This window comes from Esox lucius, chromosome 22 (genome assembly GCF_011004845.1).
Source record: "Esox lucius isolate fEsoLuc1 chromosome 22, fEsoLuc1.pri, whole genome shotgun sequence".
In the NCBI taxonomy this organism is placed as follows: domain Eukaryota; kingdom Metazoa; phylum Chordata; class Actinopteri; order Esociformes; family Esocidae; genus Esox; species Esox lucius.
Genome location: NC_047590.1, coordinates 7473760 through 7496552, shown reverse-complemented (window position 1 = coordinate 7496552; position 22793 = coordinate 7473760). Strand labels below are relative to the sequence as shown.

Sequence of the window (22793 nt, the reverse complement as noted above, 5' to 3'; positions counted from 1 at the left end):
AATAAATATACAAGTGGGATACATAGTTGCGGCAATCCTCAATGGCATTCTGAATTTGCAATATGCTTTGAGGAAAAGTATAATAGTTTTTCTTGAAGTGGAGAATGTGTGAAGTTTCATTACTAATAAATAGTTTCTACCTATTTGAAATGTTCAGTAGATCCCTGTTTAATTTGGGACTTTTTCAGTACAGTACTAAACCTGGGCATCAACCTTGGGTAAAGACACTGTTTTCGATCAGTCACCAGATACAAACACAGCAGGGGCTGCAATGGCCATTTTCCCCCAGCAATCTTTATCAGTTGAAATGCGGTGTAAATGAATGGACAGGAGTTACACAGAAACCTGCAGGTCCAAAGGGTACTATACTCTTTCTTAACCAATGTTGAATGTCTGTCTGAGCCTTGCTTAGGACTGAAAACATGGTTGTTGTCTTTAGTGTCCTATAGGATGTTCCGTAAATATCATCTCTATATGCAGAACAGTGTATTTTCCCCCAATATGTTAATATTAAATATTACCCTAAAAATTTGTTCCACCCCCAAAATTAAAATAATTGCATTAAACACAAAAAAAATTAAAGCAGGTGAGAGAATGATATCGAAAATATGTCTGCTTCATTTTTTCATAATTAATATTTATTTTATAAATGAGAACAATGTGGTCTTATGATACCAAAATAGCCTCAACATTAACTTCTATGTATGATGCAAGCCTAAAACCGGACAACATCCCAACCTAACAGCATCATGGTACTCAGACTGAGGTAAAAGATCCATCTTGCAGCACAACAGAGACCCAAAGCACACAGCCAAGATAACACTGAAGTGAATTCGGGACTAGTCAGTGAATGTTCATGGGTGGCCCAGTCAAACCCGGACCTCAATCCAACTGAGAAGATGTGTAAACATTTTGAAACACTGCTGTTTACCATAGGTCAAACTTTTGAGAGCCTATTATTCAATAGAAACGTGAAGGCATTTGTTTTTGTCATATTTTATGCATAGTCCCTTAATTTCAGGTCATTCAATGTATCGGGACATTTGGCTTGATATGAGTTTTAGACAGAGCCATAATTGTAAAATGAACATCACAAAATATAAGAAATTGTAATACAGTAATACATCAACTAAATAAACTGTAATGAAATGAATTGTTCAACATCTGATGAACATCCATTTCATCTCATCATCTCATCTCATGATGAAAATCCATTTCATCTCATCTCATCATCTCATCTCATGATGAACATCCATTTCATCTCATCATCTCATCATCTCATCTCATGATGAACATCCAACATAGAGAAATACAATAATGAAACATGCAGAACGTTGGATGTAAATATCAGAGCTGTGTCAAGGTCACAAACGATAGTGGTGATTGTGTAGAGTACAGTTCTTCACCCAGTTCCACCTCCTACATGTCCTCTAAAGTCAGTTGTTTTTCTATCTTGTACCTGTGGTCCTGTATGCTTAGGTAACATGCTGTCCTAATCTTAAACCACCTGTCAAAAACCAGAGTAAATACAGCACCGGAATAGATTAGCTCTGGAGACCACTGGACCTTTTTCTTTCCTTTCCAAAAAAGTCGTAAAATAAGGTTTTCATTGAGGAACAGAAGGGTTCAAATTAAGAGACCACTGCAAATTGAACGCTTCTGTTCCTCACTCAAAATGTTCCTTTTCAACTTTTTTGAAAAAGAAAAGGAAAAGGTGCAGTCGTCTCTTAATTTGTTCTGGAGCTGTATATTGCCTAATATCTCACAAATGTGAAATATGGACACTTGATTTGTTAACATAATATGCAGTATATGCAGTTATGTTCATAGGTTTTCATACTCTGGCAGACATTGTGAAATTTTGGCATTGATTTTGAAAATATGACCGATCATGCAAAAAAACTGTATTTTATTTTAGGAGAGTGATCATATGAAGCCATTTATTATCACATAGTTGTTTGGCTCATAATGATAACGGAAATTACCCAAATGGCTCTGATCAAATGTTTACAAACCCTTGAATGTTTGGCATTGTTACAGACACACAAGGTGACACACAAAGGTGAAAATGGCAATTAACACCTGTGGCTTTTTAAATTGCAATTAGTGTCTGTGTATAAATAGCCAATGACTTTGTTAGCTCTCATGTGGATGCACTGAGCAGCCTAGATACTGAGCCATGGGGAGCAGAAAATAACTGTCAAAAGAACTGCGCAACAAGGTAATGGAACTTTATAAAGATGGAAAAGGATATAAAAAGATATCAAAAGCCTTGCAAATGCCAGTCAGTACTGTTCAATCACTTATTAAAATATACAGTATGTCACAATGGGAACTGTTATGATAAAGATACAAAAGCACATGTATTTAAGTTCCTTTGTATTTATTTCTCACAGTCACAACAATGTGCAGCTTAGTACAGCAAAGGAAGTACAGGATTTGACCGCATCGTAGACAGAGGTTGTGTTAGTTACACAGGTCGGTGTAGCAGCAGCTGGTGATCCTGGGTGACATTGCTTTCAGCGAAAGGCAGCTTGAACTACTCATGCATCTCTTAAGGTTTATGACTGTGGAGAAGACAGAGACATAAAGACACAGCATGTTTTGTAGATTTGACTAATCTGATTTCCTAAGATCTCAATGAAAACGATTAGATATTTGGTTACACTACATTTGAGAATCATAATTTCCATCTTCATATATGCTCTATAGATAGTAATTCTATCAACAAACCATCTATCTGTTGATGAGAAAATGCCTGCTGAGGTTAGGGGTTAGGTTTAGAATAAGGGTTAAGATAAGGGTTAAGGTTAGGATAAAGGTTAGGGTTATTAGATAGTTGGTTAAAATGTTACTGCTAGTAGGTAGATAATCTGTTCTACAGAATCACTTTTGGGATTCTCCAAATAATACGCTCCCAGATATTTGGTGTTGTACCTATTGGTTAGTGGCAAGTGAAGGTGAATATAGATACTTACATTTTGAGGGTGGCTTAATGGCGCTGATACAGCTGTCTTCTTCAGGTTCACAGGTCTGCACTGTGTCAGTGCAAAGATTGGCAATACAGTTGCATTTCAGGCCCTCTCCTGTTGGAACAGAAGAACCACATTGTCTCTGTCATGTAGAAGTTAGTCTGACTATTACTTGTGTGAGATCAGGGACTATAAATGAGGAAAACGAACTGAGCATGAATTATATTATATTGGTTTGTTTAACATGGTTCCTGTCTTATAAACAAATACAATAATAAAAATAAATATCTGTTGTGGAGACTCACCAAAGCTACATGCCAGCAGCAGTAGGAGAGAAAAACATGCAACTTTCATCTTCTGTTTGTAATCTGGACGTTTTATCTGTAATTTCAACAATATACATTTAGTTATTAACACAGACTTCTGGGTTATTCTGTCGGTCAACATGCACAGTTTACACCACTTGAAAGTTGTTGTGTTTTCAACATATATTTGATCTTAATTTCAAAACAATTCCTAGGAAAAATAGAAATAGGCCCTCCTAACAATTAAACATGACTTCCATTATATCAGACAAAATTGAGTAGAATCTGAGGCTAAAATACAATAAATGGAGGAAATGACCCTCTAGCTTCCTCTATGGTCCAGTCAAAGACCAGAACTTAATCCCTTAGAAATGCTGAGTACTTGAAGCAGGTTGTACATAGAACTAATGCAAGTTTCCTTATACATCACAAAGTACATACGTCACATATATCCTCAATCTACAGGCTGACACAATGTTATGTTTATTTCTGCCAAAACTGGAAAGATGGACAATATGTTCAGCGTATGGCCGTTTCATTAGATTTAAAAATAATAATTAATTGCAAATTATAACTACTTTTCAGGGTGTGTAGTCTCTAACTGCACTGTAGGTCTTTATAGCTCTGTCTTTCATAAAACAAGTAACTTACTATCACAAGACAAAGGTTTTACAGATATTAAGAAATACCAAAACCATTACTCACCTGATGGTTTTCCGTCAGGGTTTTGAGCTCTCTTGATGGTCTTTCCACCTCTTCCTTTATATACACTGATAAATATGCTAATAAGGCACTGATATACATCTTTTAAAGGTCTGTTATGTATTATGTGTATTTTGTTAATATTTGCGTCATGTCAAGAGATACTTGAGAAGCAAGAGTTATGCTTTAGGTGGGGCTAATTGAGTCATATGTATGTGTGATTGTTGTTGTTTTTGGTTCATTGTCTTTGCCAAGGAGAATGTGTGTGAGCCTGGAGTTAAACAGTCTTGAACAGTCTCTTTATAAGGTTATATCAGCACACGTTTTGTTAACTTCACTGAGGTAAAGTTGGTTTTATATTCAGAGATTCAACAGACATAAACCAACTTTATCTTTGTTTAAAACCTCATCTACTCAGTGCAGACCAAATCCTATTGAATTAATGGAAAGACAATAGGTTGAACTGCTGGGTGCTTGCATTAACACTCCTCGCAATTTCAGTCAATTCTGGTGAATACTGAGATGTTCATGCCTAAAGGTTAATTCACACCAGGCACGGCGCATCTTTTCCATACAGTACCTTAATGCAAATATTGTGATCAACCTACGAAACCATCTCAATCAATCTTTAGCCTTTTCATAACTCGATCGCAAAGGTGGGGGAGAGCCTAGTTTTGTTACTGTCTAGCATGCCTATGAGCAGGTGCATTCACAATTTAGGTTTCATTGTGGTAGATGAAATTAAACCTCTGAAGGCACGCAGGCTATATATATACACATACATACACACACGTGGACAACATTGTTGGTACTCTTCTGTTAAAGTAAGAAAAACCCACAACGGTCACTGAAATAACTTGAAACTGTAAAAAATCTGCCGTTTCGTATAGTGGTTGAAATAATTATCGCATACACGGTTGTCAAGGGAGAGAATAATTCCATTATTTATTGCAGCATTAAATAGTCTTGTTCATGAGGTTACGGACCTGGTCTTTCTTACACAACCTCAATCTCTTCTCACTCAATGTCTTCTCACTGTAATGTTGTTACAAGCTGATATACACATTGAAGGGTGTGTCTACCTAGCAAAGATCAGGTTGGTCAATGTAAACATTCCTGTGGTTATCAGAGTGCAATTTACAGAGAGATAATCTAAACAGAGATGTTTCTGTTGTTCTCATTATCCAGGCACATTCACTTCCAATGAAACGTACATTCATATTGTAATTGTTCATGCTCAGATTCCACACTCCCCTCCATCAAACATTTAAAGAAAAACATTACGTGTTTGTTAAACATTAGTGCAATTAAATCCTAATGAAAAAAAAGGTCAATACACACGTTACAAATGACTAAGACAGAAAAACAAAATGAGTATCTGACCAATCAAATGAAAATGAATGTAGACAAGACAATTGACACGCCACACTCCGACACATAACTCAATGTAAGACAGTCATCAACCCCGTCCCCACCACAGATTATAAGGGTGAAGAAACATTTTGACATCAACAGGTTACTAGTGTTGACGGTGTTCAGCAGAAAATCTGATTAAGTCCATTGAACAATAAAAAAAAATTTAAACGTTTCCGCATCATGTTCCATGTGACAATATCATACAGAAGACTTGTGCATATCCTGTTGTACCTGTGAAAGATTCTACCTTAGGGAAAACGTCTACCTTTAATAGGGGACCGTTGGAGATCTCCCAGAAGCTGTGAGGCGTGTCAAGGTGTTGTTGTGCATATTGTAACTGGGCTTTTTTGTGGCATTGGCTCAGTCAAGGCTTCTTTTTGGCAACTCCTATGCAGCTCAGTATTGTCGTATTGTGCTCCTTGAAACAACCACACCGTCTTTTTCCAGAGCAGCCTGTATTTATCCTGAGGTCACCTGTGGGTTTTTCTTTGTATCCCTAACAATTCTTCAGCCAGTTTTGGCTGAAATCTTTCTTGGTCGACCTGAACTTGGCTTCGTATAAAGAGATCCCAAAATGTTGCACTTCTTACCTCAACTGGTGACCATGTCCCGGATTGTGCTAACTAGTCCTGTATTTGCACCTTTATCCCCCAACCAGACAATTTTATCAGCAGATTGAAATACAATTGGAAATTATTTGCTAGTCAATTACATCATTATTAAACAAATAACATGCTAACTTAATGACATGAGAATTGACTTGAAGATGTGCCGAATATTGCAGCCAGGAAGTGTAAATGCAAGAATCCAGCAGTTCTTCCTAATGTCTTACCATTAATTCGGTGTCATTATATGACACATACACTGAAGACTGAACTACCACGGCACATTAACTAGACCATTTACTTTGTTTTAAAGTAGCCAAGCCATTATCTGAACATAAATGTTTGGGGAATTACGCATACACTTTATTTTACAAAAATCTAATGAAATAACTTCAATGCACTGAATAAATAAGTACACCATAGCTTCAATAGCATATTGTTCAATGGACTGAACACCGACAACACCAGTAGCCTGTTGATGTCAAAATGTTTCTTCACCCTTATAATCTGTGGTGGGGACGGGGTTGATGACTGTCTTACACTGAGTTATGTGTCGGAGTGTGGCGTGTCAATTGTCTTGTCTACATTCATTTTCATTTGATTGGTCAGATACTCATTTTGTTTTTCTGTCTTAGTCATTTGTAACGTGTGTATTGACCTTTTTTTTCATTAGGATTTAATTGCACTAATGTTTAACAAACACATAATGTTTTTCTTTAAATGTTTGATAGAGGGGAGTGTGGAATCTGAGCATTAACAATTACAATATGAATGTACGTTTCATTGGAAGTGAATGTGCCTGGATAAAGAGAACAACAGAAACCTCTCTCTTTAGATTATCTCTCTGTAAATTGCACTCTGATAACCACAGGAACGTTTACATTGACCAACCTGATCTTTGCTAGGTAGACACACCCTTCAATGTATATATCAGCTTGTAACAACATTACAGTGAGAAGACATTGAGTGAGAAGAGATTTAGGTTGTGTAAGGAAGACCAGGTCCGTAACCTCATGAACAAGACTATTTAATGCTGCAATAAATAATGGAATTATTCTCTCCCTTGACAACCGGGTATGCGATAATTATTTCAACCACTATACGAAACGGCTGATTTTTAACAGTTTTAAGTTATTTCAGTGACCGTTGTGGGTTTTTCTTACTTTAACAGAAGAGTACTAACAATGTTGTCCACGTGTGTCTGTGTGTGGATATATAGCCGGCGTGCCTTCAGAGGTTTAATTTCATCTACCACAATGAAACCTAAATTGTGAATGCACCTGCTCATAGGCATGCTAGACAGTAACAAAACTAGGCTCTCCCCCACCTTTGTGATGTAGTTATGAAAATGCAAAAGATTGATTGAGATGGTTTCGTAGGTTGATCGCAATATTTGCATTAAGGTACTGTATGGAAAAGATTCGCCATGCCTAGTGTGAATTAACCTTTAGGCATGAACATCTCAGTATTCACCAGAATTGACTGAAATTGTATTAGTCAGGATCCCCATAAAACTAAGATAATATTGCAAAAGTGTGTCTTTGCGTTCTTAGTCTCAAAGAGCCGCCTTTGCAGCGAGGAGTGTTAATGCAAGCACCCAGCAGTTCAACCTATTGTCTTTCCATTAATTCAATAGGATTTCAACTGCACTAAGTAGATGAGGTTTTAAACAAAGATAAAGTTGGTTTATGTCTGTTGAATCTCTGAATATAAAACCAACTTTACTTCAGTGAAGTTAACAAAACGTGTGTTGATATAACCTTATAAAGAGACTGTTCAAGACTGTTTAACTCCAGACTCACACACATTCTCCTTGGCAAAGATAATGAACCAAAAACAACAGCAATCACACATACATATGACTCAATTAGCCCCACCTAAAGCATGACTCTTGCTTCTCAAGTATCTCTTGACATGAAGCAAATATTAACAAAATATACATAACAGTATACGACACCCCTGCACACAAAGATGCATTATAACAGACCTTTAAAAGATGTATATCGGTGCCTTATTAGCATATTATGCAGTGTATATAGAGGAAGAGGTGGAAAGACCATCAAGAGAGCTCAAAACCCTGACGGGAAACCATCAGGTGAGTAATGGTTTTGGTATTTCTTTATATCTGTGTAACTTTTGTCTTGTGATAGTAAGTTACTTGTTTTATGAAAGACAGAGCTATAAAGACCTACAGTGCGGTCAGAGACTACACACCCTGAAAATGGTTATAATTTGCAATCAATTATTTTACAAAAATCGAATGAAAAGGCCATACGCTGAAAAAATTGTCCATCTTTCCAGTTTTGGCAGAAATAAACATAACATTGTGTCAGTCTGTAGATTGAGGATATATGTGACGTATGTACTTTGTGATGTATAAGGAAACGTGCATTAGTTCTATGTACAACCTGCTTCAAGTACTCAGCATTTCTAAGGGATTAAGTTCTGGTCTTTGACTGAACCATAGAAGAAGCTAGAGGGTCATTTCCTCCATTTATTGTATTTTAGCCTCAGATTCTACTCAATTTTGTCTGATATAATGGAAGTCGTGTTTAATTGTTAGGAGGGCCTATTTCTATTTTTCCTAGGAATTGTTTTGAAATTAAGATCAAATATATGTTGAAAAAACAACAACTTTCAAGTGGTGTAAACTGTGCATGTTGATCGACAGAATTATCCAGATGTCTGTGTTAATAACTAAATGTATATTGTTGAAATTACAGATAAAACGTCCAGATTACAAACAGAAGATGAAAGTTGCATGTTTTTCTCTCCTACTGCTGCTGGCATGTAGCTTTGGTGAGTCTCCACAACAGATATTTATTTTTATTATTGTATTTGTTTATAAGACAGGAACCATGTTAAACAAACCAATATAATATAATTCATGCTCAGTTTTCCTCATTTATAGTCCCTGATCTCACACAAGTAATAGTCAGACTAACTTCTACATGACAGAGACAATGTGTTTCTTCTGTTCCAACAGGAGAGGGCCTGAAATGCAACTGTATTGCCAATCTTTGCACTGACACAGTGCAGACCTGTGAACCTGAAGAAGACAGCTGTATCAGCGCCATTAAGCCACCCTCAAAATGTAAGTATCTATATTCACCTTCACTTGCCACTAACCAATAGGTACAACACCAAATATCTGGGAGCGTATTATTTGGAGAATCCCAAAAGTGATTCTGTAGAACAGATTATCTACCTACTAGCAGTAACATTTTAACCAACTATCTAATAATCCTAACCTTTATCCTAACCTTAACCCTTATCTTAACCCTTATTCTAAACCTAACCCCTAACCTCAGCAGGCATTTTCTCATCAACAGATAGATGGTTTGTTGATAGAATTACTATCTATAGAGCATATATGAAGATGGAAATTATGATTCTCAAATGTAGTGTAACCAAATATCTAATCGTTTTCATTGAGATCTTAGGAAATCAGATTAGTCAAATCTACAAAACATGCTGTGTCTTTATGTCTCTGTCTTCTCCACAGTCATAAACCTTAAGAGATGCATGAGTAGTTCAAGCTGCCTTTCGCTGAAAGCAATGTCACCCAGGATCACCAGCTGCTGCTACACCGACCTGTGTAACTAACACAACCTCTGTCTACGATGCGGTCAAATCCTGTACTTCCTTTGCTGTACTAAGCTGCACAGTGTTGTGACTGTGAGAAATAAATACAAAGGAACTTAAATACATGTGCTTTTGTATCTTTATCATAACAGTTCTCATTGTGACATACTGTATATTTTAATAAGTGATTGAACAGTACTGACTGGCATTTGCAAGGCTTTCGATATCTTTTTATATCCTTTTCCATCTTTATAAATTTCCATTACCTTGTTGCACAGTTCTTTTGACAGTTATTTTCTGCTCCCCATGGCTCAGTATCTAGGCTGCTCAGTGCATCCACATGAGGGCTAACAAAGTCATTGACTATTTATACACAGACACTAATTGCAATTTAAAAAGCCACAGGTGTTAATTGCCATTTTCACCTATGTGTGTCTGTAACAATGCCAAACATTCAAGGGTTTGTAAACATTTGATCAGGGCCATTTGGGTAATTTCCGTTATCATTATGAGCCAAACAACTATGTGATAATAAAGGGCTTCATATGATCACTATCCTAAAATAAAAAACAGTTTTTTTTGCATGATCGGTCATATTTTCAAAATCAATGCCAAAATTTCACAGTGTCTGCCAGAGTATGAAAACCTATGAACATAACTGCATATACTGCATATTATGTTAACAAATCAAGTGTCCATATTTCACGTTTGTGAGATATTGGGCAATATACAGCTCCAGAACAAATTAAGAGACGACTGCACCTTTTCCTTTTCTTTTCCAAAAAAGTTAAAAAAGAACATTTTGAGTGAAGAACAGAAGCGTTCAATTTGCAGTGGTCTCTTAATTTGAACCCTTCTGTTCCTCACTGAAAACCTTATTTTACGACTTTTTTGGAAAGGAAAGAAAAAGGTCCAGTGGTCTCCAGAGCTAATCTATTCCGAAGCTGTATTTACTCTGGTTTTTGACAGGTGGTTTAAGATTAGGACAGCATGTTACCTAAGCATACAGGACCACAGGTGCAAAATAACTGTACTCTACACAATCACCACTATCGTTTGTGACCTTGACACAGCTCTGATATTTACATCCAACGTTCTGCATGTTTCATTATTGTATTTCTCTATGTTGGATGTTCATCATGTGATGAGATGATGAGATGAGATTTAATGGATGTTCATCAGATGTTGAACAATTCATTTTGTTACAGTTTATTTAGTTGATGTATTACTGTATTACAATTTCTTATATTTTGTGATGTTCATTTTACAGTTATGGCTTTGTCAGAAACTCATATCAAGCCAAATGTCCCGATAAATGTAATGACCTGAAATTAAGGGACTATGCATAAAATATGACAAATACAAATGCCCTCACGTTTCTATTGAATAATAGGCTCTCAAAAGTTTGACCTATGGTAAACAGCAGTGTTTCAAAATGTTTACACATCTTCTCAGTTGGATTGAGGTCCAGGTTTGACTGGGCCACCCATGAACATTCAATGACTAGTCCCAAATTCACTTCAGTGTTATCTTGGCTGTGTGCTTTGGGTCTCTGTTGTGCTGCAAGATGAAACTTTCACCTCAGTCTGAGTACCATGATGCTGTTAGGTTGGGATGTTGTCCGGTTTTAGGCTTGCATCATACATAGAAGTTAATGTTGAGGCTATTTTGGTATCATAAGACCACATTAAGATGTTCTCATTTATAAAATAAATAATAATTATGAAAAAATGAAGCAGACATATTTTCCATATCATTCTCTCACCTGCTTTCATTTTTTTTTTTATGCAATGATTTTAAGAGTCTATTCACTGAAAAATAAGTAACTGATTAATTGCTAGTTATAGACAATAATAAAATCACAGGGTCTGATATGCTAGATCCAGTCTTATTGGTTAGCGAGGCTCCAGTTACCTCTAACGCATATATTCAATTTAACATTAATTTCAGGGTTTAACCCTAAAGTCTGGAAAACTGCTCATGTGGTCCCACTGCATAAGGGCAGGGTCACTATAGTCCTTGATAACTATTGCCCTGTTTTTTAATTGTCATCTTTTGCCCAAAATCCTGGAGGCCTTGGTGAATATACATTTTCTTCCTTTTTATCAGAAAAACTGGTTCCGTTCTTGCAATTGCATGTATAGCCACTAGAGGGCACATTAAAGCACCGATAATTGAACGGAGAAAGACAATCTGTGCCATTATAACAATGCTTTAACCCAGACCAACTGGTGTACATAACACATGTAATAATCTCTAAAATGAAATTGTTTATACTCTTTATTATATATTTTTTTCACTGTTATTTAACCAGGTAAGTCCCAGGGGAAGCAATTCTCAATTTTAATGATGACCCAGCCAAAGGCAATAAATTCAAAGAGGACAAGACAGCACACAGAACATAAATAATGTGGAAAATAAATACAAATTAACAACACGATATACAAGGGAACAGACGACAGATTTGATATTAAGTTAAATACCACGCCTGGCGGTTTTTCTATTATTTGTTGAGCTGTCTTTATGATATGTTGTCCTCTTTCTCCATACACTGCACAATATGCTAATAAGGCACTGTTATACAAGTCATTTTAAAGGTGCACCACCCTGACATGATCAGCTTATTCAAAGTACCATGCTCCTTCAAGAACACACTGTACTACAAAAGGTGACCTCACCTTGTCTTAGACAGATCACCACCAATCACTGTCCTAATCTAAATGTGGTTCAGGTGTGCAGGGAGGGGGACGAACTGCTCTCTCTGCTTTAATTGTCTAGATGTCACTCTAATTTGGTGGTCAAAACCAATTATTGATTTGCAAGATGGTACTCTATTATGGTTGTAGTTAATATATATATATATATATTTATATATATATATATATAACATTTCATTTTTATCTGATAGTTATTTTGTTATTTCTTGTCCCCCCCACCTAAAAAAAAAAAAGATTCTCAGTTTCAATCATTTGATATGTTGTCTTTGTACTATTTTCAATTAAATATAGGGATGAATGATTTGCACATCCTTGCATTCTGTTTTTATTTGCGTTTTACGCAGCATCCCAACTTTTTGGGAAACGGGGTTGTACATCAAAGCCTGATATGATAGTAATTATTCAAGTGGGTTTCTTGTAAAATATTTTGTACTGTATAATCAGAGGCGAGACTTAAAATGGACATGTAATGTTAAACTTTATTTATTTTTCACAGTCACAGTAATGTGCCTTAATTGGCGATGTGCAGCTCGATCTGTACATCTAAATGTTGCATTGGTCGTAGTGGCAGCAGCGGACATTAATCAGGCTTGGGTTGGTTCCCAAAATCTCGCATTCTGACTTCGAACTGCATCTCTTAAAGTAATTGACAGCTGTGGAGAGAAACGAGACACAGGGTGTAACACTGCAGTGGATATAGTCGAATGAAATCGACTTGTCTCGATTAGATACAATTCAAACCGATACAATGTTCTGTGTTGTAATGACCGGTTAGTGTGGACTGAGGGGAATTACAGATACGTACTGGCTGGGGGCAAGAATATAGCGGAGATGCAGGCGTTTTGGTCGCTAGTGCAGGTCACCACTTTGTTTCTGCAGCCTTTGCCAAGACAGTGGTTGCATTTCAGGCCTTCGCCTGAAACAGAAGAACATCTCTTGTTATGTCGAAGTAAATCTGGTTATTTTGTAAGATCAGGGACTGGAAAGTAGAAAAGTGAATGTATCTTAAATATGTTTTGTTGCTGTACTTCACGTAATCCCAGTCAAAAAAATAAAAATACAATTAGATAAAATAAGACATCGTTGCGGAGACTTACCAAAGCTACATGCCAGCAGCAGAAAAAGGATAGAAAAACACACTGTCTTCATGCTTCCTCTTTCCTACGTCTGGACTCTTGATCAATCTGTCCAACAATAAACAAGTAATCAGCAAAGACTCTTGGATTACCCAATGAGAAGGGGTCTTTTGTGTAGTATTTTGACATTACAAAAAGGTACAATGAATAGGAAAAATATATTGTATGATAATCACGTGAATGCATTCTCTTTCTGTAATTGTACATTATTTAATGTCTGGATATGTTTTTAGGAAATAATAATTAGAATTTATCAACAAAACTGCAAAAGGGAATAAATAATAACATTAAAACAATGGGACACATAATTGAAGCAAAGCAACCCAACATTGCACACAAAATCAACCAGTGCAAAGATTGGTGGCTGATATTGACAGTGGTTGCGTTCCTAATATAAAGACAATATAAAGATAAAGGTAGGCACACATTCCAATTCCCTGAAAAAAGATCTTACACTGATACCAACAAAATCCCATCAACTGTCTAAAATTGAAATCTGGTGCACCAGCAAAAGTTACTATATTGTGTCTCTTTCATCTCAGAACACCTACAGATTGGCACCCAGCTATTTTCAACAGTATTGTATCCTAAATGGTTTAAATCTCTTTGAATGTAAGTTCCGCATATCTGGGGTACTTATGTTACTTTATTAAATTCAGTCTGATATGAGAACGGTAGGCCCTATCTGGGTAACTAGGGTGTCAGCTGAGAGTTTAGAGTCTTGCCTTTCCAGCAGTGCCTTCAAATCTTTGGTGTGACTCACCAGCTTAGAAATCTACCATTTTATCATTACACATAACATTACATAATTCATTGGAGTCATTGTGGGTATATCCTTGAATCAGTAAAATAGTAGAGCAGGGTTTTGTTTCACCAGGCCTTCATACTTTACAATAGATACACACCCCACTCCCTGAAAAACAAATCCCAAAACAACAGCTGTTACCATATTCATTCAGTGTGTTCGAGTTTAAGACTTCTGATGCATGCATGCTACAATTAACTGACAGCCAGTAAAGTTCAGTTGTGTTGGTAGGCCAGTTATGGCATCCAACTGAGATCGTATTTAGTCCATTGGCATTGAAAGAGTTCATAGAAATGATTTGAGTGTTACTCTCAGAGTCCAGTCTCACATAAATATTAGAAACACGGTTAAGTTTGTCCTTAACTACACAGATAAGTATGTGGAGCCAAACACTCTGGTAACAGGACAATAATGAAGGGTTATGGAATAGCCAAGTAAATGCACAGAGCCTGTCCTAATATAACAGCTTAGGGAGACTTATATTGGGCTAAAATAAGATCCTGGAACATTCTGTAAGGGTGAATAGACAAAATGTCTTCAGTCAAAGTAAAAGACTTTTACACAGTTTCAATAATGTATTTCTTCCAAAGGGGACACCAACAGCTATTGATGCTAGGTTTGTACTAATTTCCCCTACACAAGGAAATAGTATTTCTGTCAGTTTGTGTAAGATAAATCATAGCAAAATGCCTTTTTGTGTCAGTAGTGTTTAGATGGAGGTGTACTTATTTCTTCACAGTGCCATTGGTCTATATAAGTCTCCAAACTGTACTCTACTTAGGTCAACCACTAATAATATTCTGAAACCAGACATTTTACCAATGAAGTGGCCCGATGTCATGAGACAAAAATATACCGTGATTAAGAGGTCGCAAAAGCATTACTCACCTGAGGGGTTTTCTGTTGTGTGTGGAGCTCTCTTATTGATCTTCCTTCCCCTTCCTCCATATATAGCCTACTGCAAAATATGGCAACAAATCCAGTATCCATGTCACGTTTGTGAGATATTGGGCAATATATTTACTCTGGTTTTTGACAGGTGGTTTAAGATTAGGACAGCATGTTACCTAAGCATACAGGACCACAGGTACAAGATAGAAGAACAACTGACTTTAGATGACATGTAGGAGGTGGAACTGGGTGAAGAACTGTACTCTACACAATCACCACTATCGTTTGTGACCTTGACACAGCTCTGATATTTACATCCAACGTCTTGCATGTTTCATTATTGTATTTCTCTATGTTGGATGTTCATCATGAGATGAGATGATGAGATGATGTGATGATATGAAATGGATGTTCATCAGATGTTGATGAACAATTCATTTTATTCGTTTTTTATTTAGTTGATATATTACTGTATTAGCATTTCTCTCCCTTATTATTTTGTGATGTCCATTATAAATACATTTGATTGATTGATTCAGAACATTGATCCCTGTAAATGGTGCATGACAACATTAGATTTAGCACCATTTGTGTGAAAAGGTTATCCCACAAATGTATACTTTTGCAAGTTGCACATTTGTTTAAACTATAAAATCTGGCTAACATTGTGTGTAATATAAATATAAATCAAGGTCTGGCATTGTATCCCACCCATTATCCTATGTTGTGTTTGGCACTTAATGTGAACCCCTGTGTTTCTTTAATTGAATCATTAAAGAAAAGTTGTCCGTGTTGTCTTTATCTTACCTAGTGGAACTCTGCAGGTTTCTGTGTAACTCCTGTCCATTCATTTACCCAGCATTTCGGCTGATAAAGATTTTTGTGGGAAAATAGTCACGCAGACCCGGCTGGGACTGTACCTGGTGACTCATGGAAAACCTAGCGTCTTTACCCAAGGTTGTGAGGAGCACCAGGTATAGTTCTGAGAAAGTCCCAAATCAAAACAAAGATCTAATGAACATTTTAAACAGGTTAAAACTATAATATAATTATCACACTTTACACTTTCCCCACTTCAAGAAAAAGTTTATAAGTTTCCTCGAAGAATGTAGGATGAAATGTAATGCACTGCATGAACCTTGCAAGCTAATAGGAGATGTAATATTTTATAAGGGGCCCCTTGGCATTATTTGAGCCTAATGATCATGTTAGTGTTCCTATGCAGCCGTGAGCGAGAGCAAAAATGACCCTAGAAGAGGTTGATCACAAAGGACACATTAACATCATCAACCCTCTTTTACAATAAACTCTGTCGCAAGACTAATTTGACTATGATTTGACTACTACCACCCAGAGACCCCTACCAGATTACTTCACCTCCCAGAGACCCATACCAGAACACCTCACTACTCAGAGACCCCTACCAAACCACCTCACAACCTAGATACACAAGACCACCTTACAACCCAGAGACCCCTACCAGATGACTTCACCTCCAGTTTTACAGTCTGTGCCATGATAAAAATGCTTTTACACAGGCAAATTGTGTTTACACATGTAATAATCTCTAAAAGGAAATTATTTATATTATTTATTTATATTTATTTATATTTTTTCCACTGTAATTTAATCAGGTAAGTCCTTAATGACGACCCGGCCAAAGGAAATTAATTGCAAGAGACAAGACAACACACAGAACATGAATAATGTACAAAATAAATACAAATTAACAACAATATATACAAGGGAACAGACAATGGACTTGAAATTACATTAAATAAAGCGTTGGACAGATAGGTTTGGCAGATTCAACGAGAGGATTGATCACATAGAAACTAGTATATTTGTGAAGGAGTGCGGTGTGATGAATGTGTCAAACTCAGGGGGTTTTGTAATTTTTTACAGCGCAGTGGCACACACAAATGACAACCAAAAGTCATATGGGTTTTAGGAGGGACCAGAGTGAGACATTTGAAGGGGGAATATACAGGGGTTCTTTAAATTGAAACTGGGGCAGCCTCTAAGTTATTCAAAGAACCCCTTTTAAATGGTCCCTCAAAGAACCTTTTGGGGATGATTTTGTTGTAGGTTCCTAAATTTTTTATTTGAGGAACCACTAAAATTAGTTCTTCAAAAATACCCTTACAAATGTTTTCCTTAAGGAATTCATATAGGGGTTTCCCAAAAGGTTTCATTGCATTGCCCCTAAAGAAATGTTTTAGTGTACAAGAAAATGTAACAGTCATCTTCATAAAAATACATTAATTACGCTGCTTGTGGTTCTTCATTTTCCTAAGGTCTGTGCCTTGAGTCTCTCTGAAGTAAATATTAACAATGACACAACAATAAATTATATTGTGAAATAGTAGCAAAACAAACACATATTCACATATAAAAAAATAAGTTCTTCTCATCATCTAGGTCACAATGTACATTCAAATGAGACATGTGGTGCTATCAATAGACTACATTACAGTTAAATAACAGTCTTGTTCAGAGATTATAAAGACATTTGCCTGGGCTACATGTTGGCTGCCTCCCAGTCTGTATGCCAGCTGCTATCCATTTGAAAAAGCTTCTCTCTTTCTGCTCTCTGCCGCCTGGCAGGCCCCCTGACCCCAACACAAACAGACACGTCCTCCCCCCACTCTCCCCACTACACTCACTCTTACTGGAGAACGTTGTCCTCCCTCCCCGCAGTGATTCACTCAGTTGTCTCCGTCTTTATTTAAAAAATGTTACCACATGAACGAGGGAAAATCACGATCGAAGTAGTAGACCCAACGTTTAACTCTTGTACAGTAGGTTCTAAATCAAACCGTGTACAGTAGGTTCTAATTCAAACCGTGTACAGTAGGTTCTAAATCAAACCGTGTACAGTAGGTTCTAATTCAAACCTTGTACAGTAGGTTCTAATTCAAACCGTGTACATTAAGTTCTAATTCAAACCTTGTACAGTAGGTTCTAATTCAAACCGTGTACATTAAGTTCTAATTCAAACCTTGTACAGTAGGTTCTAATTCAAACCTTGTACAGTAGGTTCTAATTCAAACCTTGTACAGTAGGTTCTAATTCAAACCTTGTACAATAGGTTCTAATTCTTTACCAGTGATCTTCGTTGACTTCATGTTTGTCCAAATCTACCTGTCAGTAGTGGACAATGGCAATATTGAACGCTACATCACCTCGTAGTCAGGAAGTTCCGTCTTAACCCTTCTGCTGCTCGTTTCAGGGCGAGTCAATCCCATCTGTCCCCCTGTCTGGGATAATGCTGTCCTGTTGGACCAAAACACCAAATTTATATGCAAGGGCTGAGGGCACGGACTGCCTGCTGTAAACACTCCTGAATATTCCCAGGTTCTCCCCCCCGTCTCATAGGGATCCACTGTAAACCTGAAGCCATCATAGGATGACACAACGCAGCCTGTGGGAGACAGTGGACCTTTCGGCACGCCACTTGGTTTTGTTCTTCTTCTTCTGGCTCCTCTCTGGGATCTGTTGCCTGGGGGATGGGGGTGTGAGTAACAGTGATGAAAGATTAAAATGACTTTCTCAGCTTACGTAAAACAAACAGAGACCGACTGTCTTTGAATAATATGCGGCGGTTACACACCTGATCACTCTAACTAACTCATGGAAGGCCTTGTCAACATTCATGGCTGGGTCCTTAGCGCTTGTCTCAATGTACCTTATCTGTGACGGAGAGAAGGAGCAGAGTCAAGTTAGGAGATCGTTATGAACCAAAGAATGGCGACAGGAGCTGAATTGTTAGGATTCATTACAGACAGGCGCGGGTAGAAGGTGCGTCAGGTGGACACGTTCACCCACATCGTGTTTGCTGGCCATGTCCCTCCCCTGATCACTGCTGATTTTTCTTAGATGCAGTAGGTCCACTTTGTTTGCCACAAGAACCATGGGAAAAGATTCCCTGCAAACCAAGGAATATTAAAAATGAACAGACGGATGGATAAATGGGCGTAGGGACGATGGAATGGACGAACAAACAAACGGACACGGGAACCAATGGATTGCTGTTGTCATGGTAAAGGTCTCAAGGCAACGCGTCAGATCTCACCGGTCCTTCACCCTGAGGATCAGCTGATGGAAGCGGTCCACATGTTCAAAGCTGGCCTTGTCTGTGACGGAGAACACGATGAGGAACCCATCCCCGGTCCTCATGTACTGTTCTCTCATGGCACTGAACTCCTCCTGGCCGGCCGTATCCAGAACTGCAGACAACATACATAACAACTAAACTGAGAACGTAACTGCAATTGGTCCTCGTAAACGTGTTAGTCGACAGAGGGCGCCACGTGCTGATGGCTCTGAGCGGTATTATGAGAGAATGCCCCCCTCTTCTTTTCTCCTTATAAACAGAATGCTATCTTCTGCAAATCACAAATGGCTATTTCTGGGAAAACCAAGTAGAACTTTAGGGGAGGTTTTACAGGCTGAGCTTTTTCCACATAGTGCTATTTGTCAGTCTTTACCATCCAGTATGGCCCACTGGGCATCAATCTCGGTGTGTTTGAGGTAGGAGTCCTCGATGGTCGGGTCATAATCAGGGACAAAGATCTTCTGAAAAAACTGGATGGTGAGAGCACTCTTCCCGACCCCCCCGTCGCCGACCACCACCAACTTATACGTGGGGAGATTGTCGCTGGGAACAGCGCTCGTTGCCATAGTGACAGCTTGGCTGTACCTGAAACACAGAGGAAAGATGGTGTCACACCGATACACGATGAAAGGGGCTTCATCCTCCTCTCTTGCTCTCGATAGAAATCCCAAATTTCAACAAATCCCGGGGCCATGTTAATGTTTATCTAGCAGCCCTTGTCATACTAACTCGTGTCTACTCACTTCCCTGGGCTAATAGGATGTGACTGTTAAGTTCAAAGCTCCGACGCGATGTCACTGAAAAACCTCTAACAATGCTGCCGTCTGTATCGTAGCTGATCATCTCATGTCTGCTAGATCTTCACTGACGTAGTCAGGTCAGGGAATCACCCACCTACACCATGACTAAGAAAACCCCGCCTGCGGCTCTCGTACAATGGCACTGGTCGAACAGGGTGAAGTCACACAGAGGCTTTGTCCTTCCTGCAGTCAACAATGGAGGGAAATGGAGTTTCCTGTCTCAGTGGAAGCTCTAGCCTGTGACCAGGGGCCAGAACAGGAAAGGGAACAAGCTGTCTATGGAGCTCAGCAAACTAACCCAGGACAGCCCTCGGCCAAGTCGGGTGGGGGGGGGGGGGCTATCGTTTATCTTTTTATTCTCTAGCGTCATTGTAAAGAATACGGTTTGAAGTTGGTTTTCACTTGTTATATCACCGGTGTAGCTTACTTGGCAAGGGCATGGTAGTTCTTTTGTTTTCCAGCAGTGCAATGACCCAAATATATAAATATATATATATGTATGTGTATGTGTGTGTGGTTGTGTATTAACACAGCATACCTGTATTATGACCCGTGGTATAGTATAGTATGACCTGTGGTATAGTATAGTACGACCCGTGGTATAGTATAGTATATTATGACCCGTGGTATAGTATTGTATGACCCGTGGTATAGTATATTATGACCCATGGTATAGTATAATATGACCCGTGGTATAGTATAGTATGACCCATGGTGTAATATATTATGACCTGTGGTATAGTATAGTATGACCCGTGTTAAAGTATCGTATGACCCGTGATATAGTATATTATGACCCGTGGTATAGTATAGTATGACCCATGGAAAAGTATTGTATGACCCGTGGTATAGTATAGTATGACCCGTGGAAAAGTATCGTATGACCCGTGGTATAGTATATTATGACCCGTGGTATAGTATATTATGACCCGTGGTATAGTATAGTATGACCCGTGGTATAGTATAATATGACCCGTGGTATAGTATATTATGACCCGTGATATAGTATAATATGACCCGTGGTATTGTATAGTATGACCCGAGGTATAGTATATTATGACCCGTGGTATAGTATAGTATGACCCGTGGTATAGTATAATATGACCCGTGGTATTGTTATAGTATGACCCGTGGAAAAGTATCGTATGACCCGTGGTATAGTATAGTATGACCCATGGTATAGTATAATATGACCCGTGGTATAGTATATTATGACCCGTGATATAGTATAATATGACCCATGGTATTGTATAATATGACCCGTGGTATAGTATAATATGACCTGTGGAAAAGTATCGTATGACCCATGGTATAGTATATTATGACCCGTGGTATAGTATATTATGACCCGTGGTATAGTATAATATGACCCATAGTATAGTATATTATGACCCGTAGTATAGTATAATATAACCCGTGGTATAGTATATTATGACCTGTGGTATAGTATAGTATAGTATGACCCGTGGTATAGTATATTATGACCCGTGATATAGTATAATATGACCCGTGGTATTGTTATAGTATGACCCGTGGTATGGTATATTATGACCCGTGGTATAGTATATTATGACCCGTGGTATAGTATAATATGAACCCGTGGTATAGGTATATTATGACCCGTGGTATAGTATAATATAACCCGTGGTATAGTATATTATGACCCGTGGTATAGTATATTATGACCCGTGGTATAGTATAATATAACCCGTGGTATAGTATATTATGACCCGTGGTATAGTATATTATGACCCGTGGTATAGTATAGTATGACCCGTGGTATAGTATATTATGACCCGTGATATAGTATAATATGACCCGTGGTATTGTTATAGTATGACCCGTGGTATAGTATAGTATGACCTGTGGTATAAACAGTGTTTAGTGTCATGTGACATGGGGGATTCCTTACACACACACACAACTGTTTTCTGATTAATTCATCTGTGAATCCCATAACCCCACTGAACTTTGATATAGGGCCAAAATTGCTCCCATAAAAAAATTACTTAAAACTTAGTTATTTGCTCAGACATAACCAGATTAACTAGCATTACGTCTTACATGGTGCCTGGTACTCAGAGCATGTGTCATCCTTGGATTTTCACATTAATTTCAATAGGATAGCTGTTACATCACAAAACCCGAGACACCATAAAGCATCTGTAAAGCTTAGGCGATAAAGTAAAATAACTTACCCCACTATATTGTTGACTTTGGTCAGGAGAGCCGCATTTTTTGTCTTGTGTTATCCAGCCCTCCTTCAATCTCAGTGTCTAACGGGTTTCATCCGCTAGAAGAGCCAGACTTTGCCACAACTAACATCGTCCAAGGCAGTTACTTTGCGTTGCAACAGCTGATACGCCAACACCGTACAAGTGGGGAGGGCGGGGTCAACATTTATATTTTTTGAGCAAACAAACCATTGCATTTATCTTTATGTCCACTGTAGAGTTCCGTATTTAATTTAAGAACACACAATTAAAAATGTTAGTTTGTTATGTTTTTCACACGGGATCTTTTAATTGAAATATACAAATTGTAGAGCGCCTCCTCACCCCTGCAGAGGTGAAAATGGAGCATTCGAGAATGACTCAAGTCCAGATGTGACGGTAGAAATAGAGTCGGTAGCCTACTTTTTAACCAATCTGCTGCTTGTCTACTAAGCCACTATAAACTATAAAAGGTATTATCAATGTATCACCCCTTCCGTTAATAATTTTAAGTAGGTTACATTTTCAT

General features: G+C 37.9%; 1 protein-coding gene across 4 annotated transcripts; it reads right to left on the bottom strand.

Moving 5' to 3' along the window:
• Positions 1-15131: 15131 nt before the first annotated feature.
• Positions 15132-22392, bottom strand: LOC105019972 (ras-related protein M-Ras). Of its 4 annotated transcripts, none has more exons than XR_004575109.1 (7): positions 22250-22392; positions 19625-19836; positions 19210-19363; positions 18963-19062; positions 18748-18827; positions 18320-18636; positions 15132-15198 (listed from the first exon to the last, which is right to left on the bottom strand). XR_004575109.1 is itself a non-coding variant. In XM_010886576.5 (6 exons), the coding sequence occupies exons 2-6, from the start codon at positions 19815-19817 to the stop codon at positions 18537-18539; spliced, it is 627 nt and encodes a 208-aa protein (XP_010884878.1). In that variant the 5' UTR covers positions 19818-19836; positions 22250-22392; the 3' UTR covers positions 15209-18536. The 4 variants fall into 4 exon arrangements, 2 of the variants coding, with proteins under 2 accessions (XP_010884878.1, XP_019897642.1); XR_004575110.1 differs by having other exon boundaries at positions 15147-15201; XM_010886576.5 differs by lacking the exon at positions 15132-15198 and having other exon boundaries at positions 15209-18636.
• Between the last annotated feature and the right edge of the window lie 401 nt (positions 22393-22793).